This window comes from Anthonomus grandis, chromosome 14, assembly GCF_022605725.1.
Source record: "Anthonomus grandis grandis chromosome 14, icAntGran1.3, whole genome shotgun sequence".
In the NCBI taxonomy this organism is placed as follows: domain Eukaryota; kingdom Metazoa; phylum Arthropoda; class Insecta; order Coleoptera; family Curculionidae; genus Anthonomus; species Anthonomus grandis.
In genome coordinates this window covers 17,358,785-17,376,024 of record NC_065559.1, presented here as the reverse complement: position 1 = coordinate 17,376,024, position 17,240 = coordinate 17,358,785, and the positions used below count along the sequence as shown (strand labels likewise).

The 17,240-nt window shown below is 33.0% G+C and overlaps 1 protein-coding gene across 4 annotated transcripts in view; it reads right to left on the bottom strand.

Moving 5' to 3' along the window:
- LOC126744389 (uncharacterized) overlaps positions 1–17,240 on the bottom strand; it is a 127,023-nt gene that overhangs the window by 86,301 nt on the left and 23,482 nt on the right. For all 4 annotated transcript variants that reach the window (XM_050451775.1, XM_050451772.1, XM_050451773.1 and 1 more), the window contains exon 4: positions 3,744–4,016. In XM_050451775.1, the coding sequence (XP_050307732.1) occupies positions 3,744–4,016 (273 nt within the window). The remainder of the gene's footprint in view (positions 1–3,743; positions 4,017–17,240) is intronic.

Genomic DNA, 17,240 nt, shown 5'->3' with positions numbered 1-17,240 from the left:
ATATTTTAAATAAGAATTTAAATTATGCCAAGCCTAAAAAATTTACGTAATTTAAAAATAAATCAAAAAATGTTGTTGGTAGTGCCGTCTATGGCATAATTTAAACAAAGGTTAATTTTAAGATTCGTCATATAAAAAAGACTATACTCCAAATTTTGATTAAAGCGAAGAATACATACTAAATTTATGACCAAAATTCAAAAAAAATGCATTCATTTTATCACCCTGTATGTGTATATTATGAGATTTTCTATGATATAACCTAAATGTAATTAGAATTACATAATCTTTTTTTACGAAAAAAAAAATGTAATAATGTTGCCTTTTATATATCTATATTTAAAAAGATTTAATGTTTGTTTATTTTTTTTAAGAAAACACTTCTATTCTTATTATACTTAATTACCTATTTTGTTATGTAATGGCCATGTCTATATTTCAGTAAGGAAGGTGGAATTAAACCGGCGTTAAACGTAATTACAACGTTCCATTTCTACTCGTAAGTTCCGACGAACGCTAACGTTTTACAAAGAAATTAATTTAAGGAGGCGAAATTTACTACACTAATATTTTTAAATTCACCTTGTTTTAATAAGTGTCTTAAAAAAACCGGTTTTTTTAAAAATCGGAAAAAAACCGTGAAAAAACCGTTTTAATTGGAAAAACTGCTTTTTTCGTTTTTTTTTTATAGCAAATAAAATATGCAAAAAACTTAAACTGCTGTTTACTCAAACTCAAAATCACAATTTATTAATGTGTAGAAGAGAAACAATAACAAATCAGTTTATTTTTTACTATTATTGGCATCGAGTATCGACAGCATATTTATTTCAATAACGTAGTCCTGCTCCTTAGTTGCCCCTTTGATTTATTTACTGAAGGAGGTTGATGAACTTTAAGAGAATTGCAAAAATAATCTGACAATCAATTTGTTATTATTGTGTTAAAAGTGTTGTGACGGTTATTGTAGGTAAGTTTTTCATATCTTTAAATTGTACTGCTAAAGAATATTACTGAAACTGTAAAATAAACCCAAAAGTACACTAAATTTTATGTAAGGTTATGTTTACGTTTCTACACAGTTTAAGAGGAGAGCATTTTTTTGTTTCCTAATAAATCTAATATTAAAATTATTATTATTTTAAATATTGGATTTGGATGTGTAGATTAAATTATAGAATCTTAATAATTTTATTTTTTTTATTGGAATTGTAACAGAATATATATTTTTTTAAATTTTAGCCAAAAGATGCCTAGGCAAAAGTTAGACGTTTGGAAATATTATAAGACTACTAAAAGTGGTGAAAACAAAAATAAAGTAATTTGCAAGTTTTGCTCACAGACCTATTCGTATCCAAATGGTACGCGAATCAGCAACCACTTATTAAAGTGTTTGAAGTGTCCAGAGAAAATTAAGGAATCACTAGGCTCAATGTCTGCACAGGGTAATGACTGTACTTCAGTTTTAATGCACATTCTTTGCATCATATTTACTTCATTTTAGGTAAGCTCAATCGTGGGTCTTGTAGTAATGTTGATGTTTATGAAGATGCTGATAAGGAAAATGCTGGAGGCGGCGACAACAATAATTTAGGTCATGATGATACAAACATTGACATGGAAGTTGTGGATACTGATATTGATACGAGCCTTACATCGCCATCGACAAGTTCATTTAGTACTTTAAGTGGTGTTGATGTTGATGCTAGAGGCAGCACTGGAAACGTTAAGGACATTAATGTTATGAGCGGCAGGAAGATCATTAAACACTCACGTATGGAACAATCGAGCATAATATCATTCACAGATCGAATCTCAAAGAAGGAGCAAATATCAGCAGATGCCGCCTTTGCAAGAGCTATTTATGCTGGGGCCTTACCGCTTTCCATTTTTTCTGAAAACCCTTTGTAGAATGTCGCATTTAATATTTTGCGGCCATCCTATAAACCACCTTACATAGTTTACGGAAACCATTACTAGAAGCAGAATATGCTCGTATTATGAAATTAGCCGAAGAGAAGGTTCAGAACTCTCAATGTTTAACTCTCATATCAGATGGTTGGACTAATATTGGTTGGAGATGGAGTAGTACATTTTCTTTTAGCCACCCCCGACGTTGTTTTTACAAATCCATTCAGCCCGGAGAAAATAGAGAAACTGGACAATACATTGGGCAACAATTCGTTAATGTTATTAATAATGTTGGAAGCGCAAATGTTTTGTTAATAGTCACAGATAATGCTAGCAATATGGTCAGATCTGAGTTTCCTCACATCTTTACGATCGGATGTGTTGCTCACGGGCTCAGTTTATTAGCAAAAGACATTATGAGGATTCCTCGGCTATCCGATTTAAGAAATAAGGCTAAAACGGTTGTAAAAAACATTAAAAACAAACGAGTCTCCCTTGCAGTATTTCGCAAAAAATAAAGGAAAAGTATGGAAATAAAGCCGTTGCTTTAAAAATGCCAAATCCAACCAGATTTGCAGGAGACGAGATTCTTTTCAGCTTCTTTTAAAATTTAACAAAGCTGCCTTACAGGAAACTGTAATTTCGGAAGACGTCAAAATAGAAGATTCAGTACGAAGAGAAATCCTTGGCGATACGTTCTGGCAAGATATTACTATAGCAGGAGAACTTCTGAAGCCTATTGCCAGGGGTATAAAAGTTTTAGAGGAAGATTCTTCTAGTTTATCACTTGTTCCAAGAGTGTTAATGGACATAAAAGTTCAAACAATCAATAGCCTAAAAAGGCACTCATCGTTAATAAATAGCAGTACTTCAAATACTATACTGAAACAAGTAGCAAGAATTGACTTTTGCTGTAAGAATCTACACAAGGCCGTTTATTTTGTAGATAATCGATTTAGAGGAGAGGGTCTTTCAGACGTTGATTGCCTGGACTGCCTTGAAGTTATTAAACATATTTCAAATCATATTGATCTACCAGCTGATAAGGTGATTGCCAACGCGGCTATGTATAAATCAAAATCAGGTTTTTAGGGAAGACCAATTTTGTGGGAAGCTGCAAGTCAAAACGATTGTGATCCAGTATCATGGTGGAAAGGTCTCTGTGCAAACCAAATACTGCAACCAATAGCAACTCGGTTACTACAATTAATCCCATCATCGGCAGCCTCTGAAAGAAACTAGTCAACATATCAACTTATTCACTCAAAAAAAAAATCGATTGTTAGGTAAACGACTGGAAAAATTAGTAGCCGTTAGAAGCAACCTGCACCTACTCGATGAGAACATCGAAAAGAAAAATGTTCCAGCGAAGATTGCCTGTATTACTTACAAATGGAGGCCGCTTCTTTGGTCATCGATTATGATGATGATGACCAATTACTCTGTCAATATACCTCAAATGAGGCCCCTAATCTTGAAGATTTTCTTATTTTTGGTTGTAGTTCCTGTTGTGATTCTCTCTACAGTGCATTTTAAGTTTTTGTTTTTTGTATTTTGTCGTTTAGTTGCTTTTGTTTTGTAAAGAGTTTAATAAAAAAAAATGAATTTTTTCTTTTTTTGTTTTTTTTCAACACCGGGCTGTTAAAACACTAGTTTTAATAATGGGTTGATTTTACTATTTTTACCTTGGTCTCATTATAATTAGACGTACTACATTTCTTATAATTTGTAATATAGAACCGAAGGACAAAAACTGCAACATTGTAATCGACTAAATTCAGACAGCCTTTATATCAACTAACTACTTACTTATGAACTCTCGTGATACTTACACAACAAGCCTACTGCTAAAGAGTGGACAATCTAAAGTCATGGTCTCATATTCTCCTCCTTCTCCACACACATTAAGGCCATATTTCTCGTTCATAGCAAATAAGTGGGGTTGCAATAAACTTAAGCTGCGCCCCAGATGTTTAGGTTCCAGACCCAAAGATGCCGTCTTTATTATTATGGCATCAACTTCACATTTTATCATTTCATCAAGCAATTCTCTCTGGTTTCGTTGCCAGAGATAGGCCAAAGGGGTTAGATTCAATCTTCCACAACTGAAAATATTTGGTTTTTAATCTTTTATATTAAAAGATAGCAGACCTAAACTTCTTAAAGCAATTTCAATATTAAAATTGGAGACGTTAAGTTTATTTACGTATATAAATTTTAATCTTAGAACATTGAAAGGCTTAGAGTTAGTAAACAACAACTTTGTTTGAGTTCAGCATGTGCACAGTGGCAAGGGGGTTGTTTTGTTTACAAACATATTCATCGATTCTCTGTTGGCAAGTTTACACGCATTTTCCAAAGAGGAAATTTTCAGCTATATACCAACACATATAATAATGTTAATGTAACTTGTCGATGTTAGATTTTGGATTAAAAATAAAAAGTATATGTGTATATGTTATAAAAATATATGTTATTCTAAGCGCAAAAATAACATCTTCAAAGGAAAAAAATTAACCTTCTTATTCCTATAACCGCTTCTAAAAAATCGCAACACAGTAAGCACAAGCTGATGTCATCTTGCGAAATGTCAATTTGACAAACGGTTGTGTGTTTACTTTCGGCATTTGTAGAGTTTTGTGTTTTTCAAAAAACTTTTAAGAAATCTATAATAATTATAAAAACTTCAATCTTCTCCACCCAACGGGGAGCGTAAGCTCGTAAGCTTGGGTGGGTGTTGATGGAATGGGTTGGGATGGGATGGGGTGAGATGGGTTGAGTTGGGTTGGGTTGGGATGGGATGGGATGGGATGGGATGGGATGGGATGGGATAGGATGGGTTGGGTTGGGTTGGGTTGAGTTGGGTTGTATCTTAATAATAATAATAATAATAATATTCTTTATTTAGCACTTGGCTAATACATTCAATTTGCTAAATTTAGTAGTATAAAAAATAAGTAAAACCTATAGTAATACATAAACTGTACATCACATAACGCTATTTCTAAATAAATGTTTTTTAACATTCTTATTAAATAACCTTAAATTACTTGCGTTCTTGATTTCTAATGGAAGAGAGTTAAAAGCTTGCAACCCTTCAAAAAACAATGATTTTTGCAATAAAGTTGATCTAACTCTTGATATATGATAATCATTTCTTGACCTTATATTATATTGTTGAAAGTTGGATCTTTTCTCTAAGAAATGTTGCAGATATGATGGCATAAATCCATGCTCTATTTTATAAATTAAAATTAAATTTGCCTTAAGAATATTTTGCTTCACAGGAAGCCATTTTAATATTTGAAGCATCTGATTGATAGGTGTATATTTATTACCGTTAAGAATAATTCGCATTACTTTATTTTGTTGAAGTTGTAACTGATTTATATGTTCCTGAGAGCATGATATAAGTAACGAGGAACAGTAATTAAAGTGCGGCAAAATAATTGTATTGCATACTAACATTTTAGTCCATTGAGACAAGCAATTAGAAATTCTCCTAAAAAACCCAACTTTCTTGGCAATCTTTTTAGAAATATAATTTACATGACCATGAAAATTTAATTGTTGATCTAAGAGTACTCCTAAATATTTTATTTCACTGACAAATTGAATTTTTGACTTATTAATTTCAATATTTAAACCTTGATCTAAAAATTTTTTACAATTTGCTTTGGTACCTATTAGCATACACTTTGTTTTTGATTCGTTTAGTTTTAGTTTATTTTTACAAAGCCATTGATACAAAATATTCAATTCTGAATTTAAAATATTTGTAGCTTCCTTGTAATTTTTACCTGACACACAAATTACTGTATCATCTGCAAATAAATTTACGAAAGAGTTTTGTAAAACAGTATAGATATCGTTTATATATATAACGAACAACAGCGGTCCAAGAACACTACCCTGTGGTACACCTACGATACTTTCTATTTTATTTGAAAACTTTTGTCCTATAGATACTCTATTATACCTCTTATCCAGGTAATTTTTAATCCAGTCCAAAGCTCTGTTACATACACCATAATATAACAGTTTTTTAAGAAGAATATTACGGTCTAATGTCTCAAAAGCACGATGCAGATCCACAAATGCACTAATAACTAATTTGTCTTCGTTAATGTCTTTTCGCCATGTCCCACACACATACTGAAGAGCAGATTCACAAGAGTGATTATTCCTAAACCCTGACTGTCCAATATATAACAGTTTATGTTGTTTAAAGTATTGTCTCAACTGCTGGCATCTTTGGAGTGGTTACCTTTGGTATTGGAATCATTACACTAGTTTTTAAATCATTTGGAATTATGCTCGTTGATAGGCATGAATTAACTAAATGCAATAAAGGGTATCCAATGACACTAAATAAATCTTTTACCAATTTCACACTAAGCACATTATCACTAGTTTTTTTATTTTTTAATCCAAAAACTGTCTTTTTCAATTGTGACAGATTGACATTTTTAAAATGTGAAATTTGTATATTCGGAGAATTAGTTGTATTACAAGTCCATTCTATTGTTTCAATACTTGCAGCAATATCTTGTAAGCTATCTGAATAAAATTGATTAAAGTTTTCCTCTATACTACCTGTATATGTCCCAAAATCAACATCCATATAATCAACAGATTGTTTGTTATTTCCCAGTAAACCTTTTAAGGTCCTCCACATATTGCGACTATCACCTTTACATTGATCAATTTTATTATCATAATATTTGGTTTTTTCAGTACGCATTACCGAGGTTACTTTGTTTCTGAGTTTTTGATAGCTTTTCCAGTCACAATCGGTTTTTGAAAAGCAAAATCTTCTATAAGCCAAGTTTCTTTCCCGTTGAACCTCTTGAACCGCCGCATTAATCCATGGATATTTTTTTACAGAATATCTGTTTTCAGGCGCAAACTTATCTAAAGCTGTTTGGATTATGCTTATAAAATCATTATATACAATATTTACATCTGTCGAGGTGTAATTCCAATTCGCGCCCACCAGTTCCTCATTTATTTGGTTAATAATCTCACGATTTATAGTTCTTTTCGAAGTATACAGCTTATTATGCCTGAAAGAATCACTGCAATTTTGTACTCCAATAATTTCATGGTCAGTTATTACAGGAAAATTTCTCTGTATTTCTATGGCTTTAAACTCATTTGTATAGATATGATCAATGAGCGTAGATGATGTGTTTGTGATTCTTGTAGGGGCTTTAACAATCTGCTTAAGGCCACCAGTTTCTGCAATACTTTTCAATCGCTTTGCTTCATTGTTTTCTTTTAAGAGGTCTATATTAAGGTCACCCAAAATAAATGTTTTCTGCTGATGTATTAGATCCTCATTTACTTTTTGTTCAAAGTAGTTTAAGAACTGTCTGCAATTTGAATTAGGTGACCTATAAATCGATCCTATCAACAATGTCTCTTTTCCCACATGTAAAACGATCCAGAGAGCCCAATATTCATAGTCCATTGCATCGTTCCATATAACAGAATGGGTTGCAACATTCTTAATATAAATTATAGTACCACCGGTTCGTCGACTATTCGAATAGCATATTGTTGCAGTATACCCTGGTATGTCTACTTCTTTCTGTTATATGTCAGATGTAAGATGTGTCTCACTAATGCATACTACTAGAGGGCTGCTGTTATATAATAGATCTTTTATTTCTTGAAAGTGCGAAAAAAGGCTTTGAGCATTAATATGGACAATTAGGTCATTTATATTATGATTAGAAAGTGGCTGCTTTAGTTGCTATATATACCTTGTTTTAGATTTCACTCTTTCTTGAGCCTTCAAATAGCAAGGACAGTTTTTGTCAAAAACAGTGTGTTTGAAATTAATATTAGCAATTTTCAAAATCTCATGTGCATATTTACAGTTTGTACACTCTTGCTCATTAGAACTACATTCTGTGCTCTTATGATTTTTGTTACACAGAGGACATGTGACACCAGTTTGTCTACAGTTTACTGCTTTGTGACCATATTTCCAACAGTTATAACATCGTATAACACTTATATATTCATATACTGCATAGCTATCCCATTCTATAAAAATTCTCTTATTGGTAATAAGACATTTAAAGATTTCCGGCGATACCTCCAACACAGCATTATACAGCCGTTTGCCATTCGGAATGTATTTTCCAATTAATTTTATTTTAGTATCTACGGTAGTAGGCAAACAGCTCTGGTTTTTAATTTTATTTACTTCATTATCTAAGTATTTTACATTAATTCCAATAACGATCTTTGGGTTTGACATTTGTGGAATCTGCACCGAATAGTTTTCAGATAGTTCTGCCTCGACTTTGTTTTGCAGTTTTTTTAAAGAATCTGAATTATTACATTCGATAACAACACTACCATGGCCGACAGCCTTTACTTTTTTAATTTCAACAGCTAAATCCGATGGTTTAATTTTCTCACAAACGGCGTTCTTAGTGACGGCGCTGTCCTGACTGGCATTTTTTGGTTTTATAATTAGTGGTGGGAATGTTTTTTTCTTTTTAACAACTTCGGTCCACGGCACCTCATCGTTTTTATTATACCTTTTTTCACTATCCAGTTTTCTTAGGATTTCAGACGACTGAATATTGTTTTCGGCAACTTGCCGCTCCAAAACATAACGTTTCACTAAATCCAACTTTTCCTGAACTAATGTTACACAGTCATCACAGTACCATAATATATTTTGACAATCAGAGATTGCTTTAAACAACAAACCTTTTATTTTCAAACATTGAGAATGAAAACGCGATTCACAGAATTTACAAGTAACTAACTTTGAATTAACTATAAAATTATCGGAGCAACGAGCACACACATCTGCACTCGCCGACATCTCGACGGACTTGCGACATCTCGACGGAATTGCTCTTAAATTGCTCAAGCACCCCTCATCAGATTTTGCGTATTTTTACAATTTTTTTTAAATGGCCTAATTTTACCCAAAAAAAAAAAGTGGCGGATTGATACGATATAATTCGCCGCGAGCATGTGAATTTTGATAGAACTTAAAAAAAAACAAATTTTAAAAATGATGTACTCCTAAAAATAAATTCAATTCAAACAAATTTGTGTTTATTACATGTAACTGACACTTTAGTGTCGTAGTAAGTGTAGTGTAGTAATTGACACTTTAAGTGATATGTAATGAAACTAGTGTATAATGTTATGCTTATACACTAGTTTCATTCATCATTTTTTATATGTTATAATAATGATTGACTAAAAAAATACAGAGCGAATTCTCCACTTTAGAGAAAGCACTCATGAGTCTATTTGTTGACAAAACTAATGGTATACAAGGTTATTCTAATGATTAATCGCGTTCTATAGTGAGTGATTTAGTGCGTGATAACACCCTCTTCGTGATAATATTTGGCTTTCCGCCACTCTTAGTGAAAAATATATATCGAAATCTACCCATTTTGCAAAAAACCCGACCATTTTTCGTTAGTTTTGACAAAAGCCGCTAAACTGCAGAATTACCAACGATATTAATAGCAATGGATACGATGGTAATCTTAATACGCAAGCTTGGAAGCAGCCGGTCACCTGTCAAAAGATGGCTCTTACCTAACCCAATTCACACTATCAACGTCAAGACAAATTTACCGTAAATATTGAAAATGTAACGGTATTGAAATACGGAAAAATTACTGGTACTTCGCTCGAAAGGTATGGTATGACCTTACTGCGACGAATGTGCCGGAATGGTGGACCTGGAGCCTTTTTATACCCACGGCAGGAATCAGGTATGAGAAGGCATTCCTGTTTATAATGAAAATAAAAACGAGTTTTGATGAAGATTTTCGTGATCGTTTCGTGATCGTAGAGGAAAATTTGAGCATTAAATCTAAGACACTGCAAAGAAATTTGCAATTCTAGAAGTGTCCCAGATGACTGTCGGCTCTTTTTTAGATGTTTGCTAACTGATGGAAGCGTTGAGGATGAAACTGTAGTTACAGATATAAATGACTCCGAAGATAAGGACTTTTTCTTACAATAATTTTAATCTTTCATTATTTTGATTAGGATATTCTCTTTAGGATTAAGTTTTTTTCGTTAGGCTGAACCACTGCCATTTTGACAAAGCATGGTGTGTCAAACGTAGCTATCTGCCTTTTTCTCGTTTAAGTTGGATATTTTTTCTTTTTACAAAAATCTGACCCCTTTACATCATGTTATTTGCTTTATTCAATTAAAAAGTATGTGAATTAAAAAAGGTATTTTTTTGTAATATTTTTTTTATACGCTTGATTTGCTAGTCTATTAAACCTCATTTTATGTTTTCTGAACAATTAAAATTTCGTACATAGCTACATATGGAAACAGATCATCGATATGGTTTAACTGTAGTGTACCGGGTGTACAACTAAGAGAAGTCGATGGCCATATCTCAGTAAGTAGTCATCCCACAGCTAAGGAAAAAAAATATTTCTCATAAAAGCGGCAAAGAGAAATCGATGGAAATTATTTACAAGATGATTAACGATGGCCGCTAGGGGGCGTAATACAACATTGAAATAAAAAAAATTGGTTTTATTGAAAATATTCAAAGTGAATTCTAGAGAAATCATTCTTCTCTTTGAAGCCATTTTGAAGTATGATAAATTCTAAAAGTTTTTTATATCAAACTTTTTTTCTAATCTGTCAAATAATAGGTGGGGGAAGGGTTAAATATTTATATCTAAAATTGTTAATAACTTTTGATTGGCCTAACGAATTCTAACGAGCTTGCTTTTGTTTTAAAGGGTAATTATTAGGCTTTGACGTGGTATACTCACTTAGCTGACTTAGTTGTTTTGTTGAGCGCTAGAGGGCGGTTTGTGTTAATCTGAACTTTTTTAGCAACTTCCTTTCAAATATTAAATACAACGATCTAATTTTTTTCATTTAGTCTAAAAGAGCATAAAAATCATAAAAACTGGGGTAAACCTCAACTCGATATCTCATTTTATTTCGAAATTATTAATTAAAATCTTTTTGAACAATAAAAATAAAACTCAAGAGCTCAAATTATTGTAATAAAAAAAATTGTTTTATATTTGTATTGGTGTTCTAGATGCTCAAACTCTTTTCCTTCATTTTCAATTCACAGTCGAAGTAGTTGTGCCGTTGACAGAACCGCTGCCTGGATTCCTGCTGTGGGTAAGGAATTTATTGCATTGTGTATTTGGTCCTGCATGTCGTTCTGTGTTGTGGTTGGGGTGGCAAAAATAAATCTTTAACCCTTCCTCACGGATAAAAATCTAGGACAATCATAACTGAGGCTCGAGCAGGCCAAGGAAATATACTTCCTCTTCCTATCCACAAACGATACTGCCTGGTTAAGTATTGATGAACTTGAAGTGCAAAATGTGCAGAGCAACCATCATATTTGAAAATTATTTGCTCTCTTGTTTCCAAATCGACATCTCCCTTGGTGCTGAGTCTCGCGGATTCAACTGGGATTTTGTTCTGCCCAATAATGCAGATTATGCAGGTTTACACCACCATCGCTGCTAAATGATGCCTCCCTCCGTAATATCTTCAAGGTAAATCGGGTATCTGCTCTAACCATGTTCAACAGCCAATAACAGAAATTGAGTTTGTTATCAAAGTCTTTTTCGAGAAGCGCCTGGACCAGAGCCACGTGATATGGATGAAGACTAAGTAAAAAATAGGTACCTGTGCTCTTTCAGAATATTTTGTACTGTACCGTGGGATATTCCCAACTCTCTAGAAATATTTCGGATGCTTATGTGAGGGTTTATTTCAATATAGGCCAAAACATTTATAACGTGTGGCTCTATATGCGCCCTCGCCTTCGATGAATATTATAAGATTCTATGATTATAGTGCCTTCAGTCAGGATGTCTTTGGGTTGGTATACGGTCAGCAATGGGTGCATTTTGCATTAACTCAAAATACACTGATAGCATATCAAAACCTATGTCGTTTGGAATTACGTTTGACATTTGGAAACCTTATATTATTTTAAAAACTGTCTCCGACGTTACATTTGACAACGATCATAAACGTTTTATCGTGCTTACTACTAACCCGTGACGCAATAATGCCAGGGCGGCGACGAATTTCATTGTTCAAAAATATTTTAATTTCTAATTTCGGAATAAAATAACATATCGAGTTGAGATTTGCGCCAGTTTTTATGCTTTTTCATGCTCTTTTAGCCTAAATGAAAAAAAATTACATTGTTGTATTTAATATTTGCCAGAAAATCGCTGAGAAAGTTCAAATTAACACAAACCGCCCTCTAGCGCTCAACAAAACGACTAACTCGGGTAAGTAATTATACCGCATAAAACCTAATAATTACCCTTTAAAATAAAAGTAAGCGCGTTAAAATTCGTTAGGCCAATCAAAAGTTATCAACAATTTTAGATATAAATATTCAACCCTTCCCCCACCTATTATTTGACAGATTAGAAAAAAAAGTTGAAATAAAAAATGTTTAGAATTTATAATACTTTAAAATGGCATCATTTTTCTCTAGGATTCACTTTGCATATTTTCAATAAAACCAATTTTTACTATTCCAATCTTGTATTACGCCCCCTAGCGGTTACCGTACGAACTTGTAAATAATTTCCAGCAATTTATCTTCGTCGCTTTTATAAGAAATATTTTTTCCCTACGGTGTGCGATTTCTAGTTACTGAGATATGGCCGGTGACCTCTCTTAGTTGTACACCCGGCACATTTCAAATTAGTGATTTAAAAAAACCGTTTTTTTTTTTAAATTGGAAAAAAACTGTTGTTTTCCGAAAAAAAACCCGTTTTAATTGGAACAATTGCTTTTTTCATTTTTTTTTATAGCTAGCTATAAATAAAATCTTGACCTCCAAAGTTGTCATTTTGACCACTAGATGCCTATATTAATTATACAAAACGTATAGTACAGTATAAAATTGATAAATAAAATAAAAATTGATTGATTGACAATCAATTTGTTATTATTGTGTTAAAAGTGTTGTGACGGTTATTGTAGGCAAGTTTTTCATATTTTTAAACTGTACTGCTAAAGAATATTACTGAAACTGTAAAATAAACCCAAAAGTACACTAAATTTTATGTAAGGTTATGTTTACGTTTCTACACAGTTTAAGAGGAGAGCATTTTTTTGTTTCCTAAGAAAACTAATATTAAAATTATTATTATTTTAAATATTGGATTTGGATGTGTAGATTAAATTATAGAATCTTAATATTTTTTTTAATGGAATAGTAACAGAATATGGCATTATTTTCATTTTTTTTTAAATTTTAGCCACAAGATGCCTAGGCAAAAGTTACGATTGGAGATAGAGACGTTTGGAAATATTATAAGACTACTAAAAGTGGTGAAAACAAAAATAAAGTAATTTACAAGTTTTGCTCAGACACCTATTCGTTTCCAAATGGTACGCGAATGAGCAACCACTTATTAAAATGTTTGAAGTGTCCAGAGAAAATTAAGGAATCACTAGGCTCAATGTCTGCACAGGGTAATGACTGTACTTGAGTTTTAATGCGCATTCTTTGCATCATATTTACTTCATTTTAGGTAAGCTCAATCGTGGGTCTTGTCTTACATATTTTACAGAAACCATTACTAGAAGCAGAATATGCTCGTATTATGAAATTAGCTGAAGAGAAGGTTTAGAACTCTCAATGTTTAACTCTCATATCAGATGGTTGGACTAATATTCGTGGAGATGGAGTAGTAAATTTTCTTTTAGCCACCCCCGACGTTGTATTTTACAATTCCATTGAGCCCGGAGAAAATAAAGAAACTGGACAATATATTGGGCAACAATTCGTTAATGTTATTAATGATGTTGGAAGCGCAAATGTTTTGTTAATAGTCACAGATGATGCTAGCAATATGAGAGTTGCATGGAATATGGTCAGATCTGAGTTTCCTCACATCTTTACGATCGGATGTGTTGCTCACGGGCTCAGTTTATTAGCAAAAGACATTATGAGGATTCCTCGGCTATCCGATTTAAGAAATAAGGCTAAAACGGTTGTAAAAAACATTAAAAACAAGCGAGTCTCCCTTGCAGTATTTTGCAAAAAACAAAAGGAAAAGTATGGAAATAAAGCCGTTGCTTTAAAAATGCCAAATCCAACCAGATTTGCAGGAGACGAGATTCTTTTCAGCTCCTTAAAACTTAACAAAGCTGCCTTACAAGAAACTGTAATTTCGGAAGACGTCAAAATAGAAGATTCAGTACGAAGAGAAATCCTTGGCGATACGTTCTGGCAAGATATTACTATAGCAGGAGAACTTCTGAAGCCTATTGCCAGGGGTATAAAAGTTTTAGAGGGAGATTCTCCTTATTTATCACTTGTTCCAAGAGTGTTAATAGACATAAAAGTTCAAACAATCAATAGCCTAAAAAGGCATTCATCATTAATAAATAGCAGTACTTCAAATACTATACTGAAACAAGTAGCAAAAAGAATTGACTTTTGCTGTAAGAATCTACACAAGGCAGTGGCGGCTCGTGACTTAAGGAAGAGGTGAAGCGCAAAACTCAAAATATACCATAAGCAGCAAAAACAACATTTTAAAACACATAATAAAAAATTAATATTAGACAGACACTTACCCACGCTTATTGTTACATCCGAGGCAGTATTTATTTACTTTTTAAAGATAAGGTCTATTCTTCGGTCTTTTAAAGCTGCAAATTTATCGATGATATCGTCATAAAATGGTTCTACACTTATATGTTCATTTAAAAGTTCGTTTTCAATAGAAATCTTTGCTAAGTTAGTATTAGTAAGCCTATTTTCTGTCATTGAATTCCGTAGGTATGTTTTAATTCTTTTTAAGCAAGAAAAACTACGTTCAACTGAAACACTTGTAGAGGGAATGGTCACAATTAGACGAATTAATTTTGCAGCTTCTTTAAAAATGTCACTATTTTCGTGTAACTGTTCCAACAGTTTCTCTAACTGAATATTGCGGCTATTTTCGTCATTATAGATGAAGTTTAATTCATTTTTTAGCCGTGGCAAATCAGTAAATATATTAGAGAAAGAGTCTTTTAAATTATTTAATGATTCAATGGGAAAATCCCTAGAATACTCTTCAAACTTAGTTGTATCTATCAACGTAACAAAAGCAATTTTTTCCAAATCTTGAAACCTCGTATCAATTTGTCCTAATATTGTATCTTAAAGTTCATAATATAGAACTTTGTACTTTTGAAAAAGTTCTTTGGTCGTCAAAGTTTTTCGTCCATGACGATAATTCGATGGCACTGACACTCTCAAACTCACGAAATCAAATAATGATTGGAAACTGTTTTCATTTCTCTTTTCTTTAATAAGTTGCTGGGTGTTCTGAATTTGTGACATGCAAAGGCTAATATTTGGTGAACGTTTCTCTAACGTGTCAAAAAGAATATTAGTAATTTCGAAAATGTCACTAAAAATGCTGATGATAAGACCAAACTCAAAATCATGGAGGTGGTTCAAGAAACCAACGCTTTGAGTTATTAAAGTTTGATCCGAAGTTTTGTCGTCTCTAATTTCAGCAAATACTTGTTTTAAACCATCCCATTCATTATGAATAACATTTACAATCTTAGAGTTAGATGTCGATCGCGTTATTGCTGACGTAGGTATTCTTCTATTAATGATCTGAGCAGCTACATAAGTTCTTTGAAGAGTTGAGTTGAAGAATGATGAAAAAATGAGGGAAAACTATTTATATTTGCAAAAAAAATATGACATTGTGGTATAGTACTGCTCTGTTGGAGTACTAAATTAAACGGTGGGCTGCACAGTGTACAAAAACGGCTTGTGGAGCTTCAACTTTAATTTTTGATTGCAGACCATTTACATGTCCAGACATAACACTAGCACCGTCAAAACACTGCCCCACTAATTTCGAACGATAATCATATTTTTCTATTCTTTTGGTAACTAAGTTAAAAAGAGCATCATCTGTTCAGTCCGAACTTCGGTTAGAATCGAAGAATCCTAAAAATCTTTCGACCACTTTCCCTGCACTATTAAGAAATCTAATTATTATGCTGCATTGGGACTTTTGAAGAATGTCCGTTGAATCGTCCACTTGAATAGAAAAAAAAATACATTCTTTTATTTCGCGGTCTATATGTTCATCGAGATAATCGGAAATGCAGTCTATTAGTTCATTTTAAATAGTTTTTTAATTGGCAGAGAAAATAGATGATACCTTTTTATAATGCTCTTGAATATCTATGTTACTAATCGATATGTACGAGTGCAAAAGTTCTTTAAAATTACCACCATTGTCCGAAGAATAAGTTTCATCATGCCTCCGAAATGCTAGCTCTTGCTTGGCTAAATCCACAGTAGCACGAATGGGTAACTGCATAAACCTTCTATTTAATAGTACTTTATCGTTAAATTGTTTTATACATAACCTGGAATTTTCCTTCAGAGCGTCTTCTATAGTTGTAAGGTTTTTTTTTTAATTCACAAAGGACAAGGCAGATTGAATGTGCTCTGAAGATGCTTCATGTCTACTACAACCTCTTGTCACATTTCCAAAATTATTAAATCCCTCTTTATTCCATACACTCGATTTCACACCAATAATCAGACAGGGCAGACAAAATAGTTTTTTTAAATAAACACCACCGCACATCCACTTATAGTCAGAGTACCACTGATTTCTAAACCTACGAACGAAGGTTCTATCTTTTGATCTTCCCTGCTTTTCTATATCGAGAAAAGGCTTAGGTCCCTCTGAATTTAAAAAGTCCTTTTTATCATCGTTTTTCCACCTAGAAAACGGTGTTTCTATCAAGATGCAAATTGGGTCATATAAAGGCAACATTTTATAAAAAAAAATTCCGAACGCGATGGAATTTACTTCCGATAAACAAGAACTAAGTCAATAGAATAAGAACCTTTGGCTGGCAGCGGCATGCATACGCAGCGCCGTTCTGTAAATTACCCCGAGCGTTTGTCCGTCCGTTACCATAGCAACCGTCGTAAGCGCGGGGGGAGGTGTTGCATCGGATTATTGTTTCTGCTAATTGTGCTGCATTGACACATGCGGTGGCGGTCGCCGCTGCTCTTATGAGAATATGTTTAGCGCGCTCGGGTTTCTGAATAATTTTACAAATATATTCTTTATAGGATTACACTAATTTTGATAAATCAGATAAAATAAAGAATTAATTTGTTATAAAATATATAACAAACTAAATTGTAAACGTAAAGATGTCGATTTTAAAACTCTTAATTTTTTTTTAAATTTGTGGTGAAGCGGCGCTTCACCCGCGTCCCCTAACGAGCCGCTACTGACACAAGGCTGCTTATTTTGTAG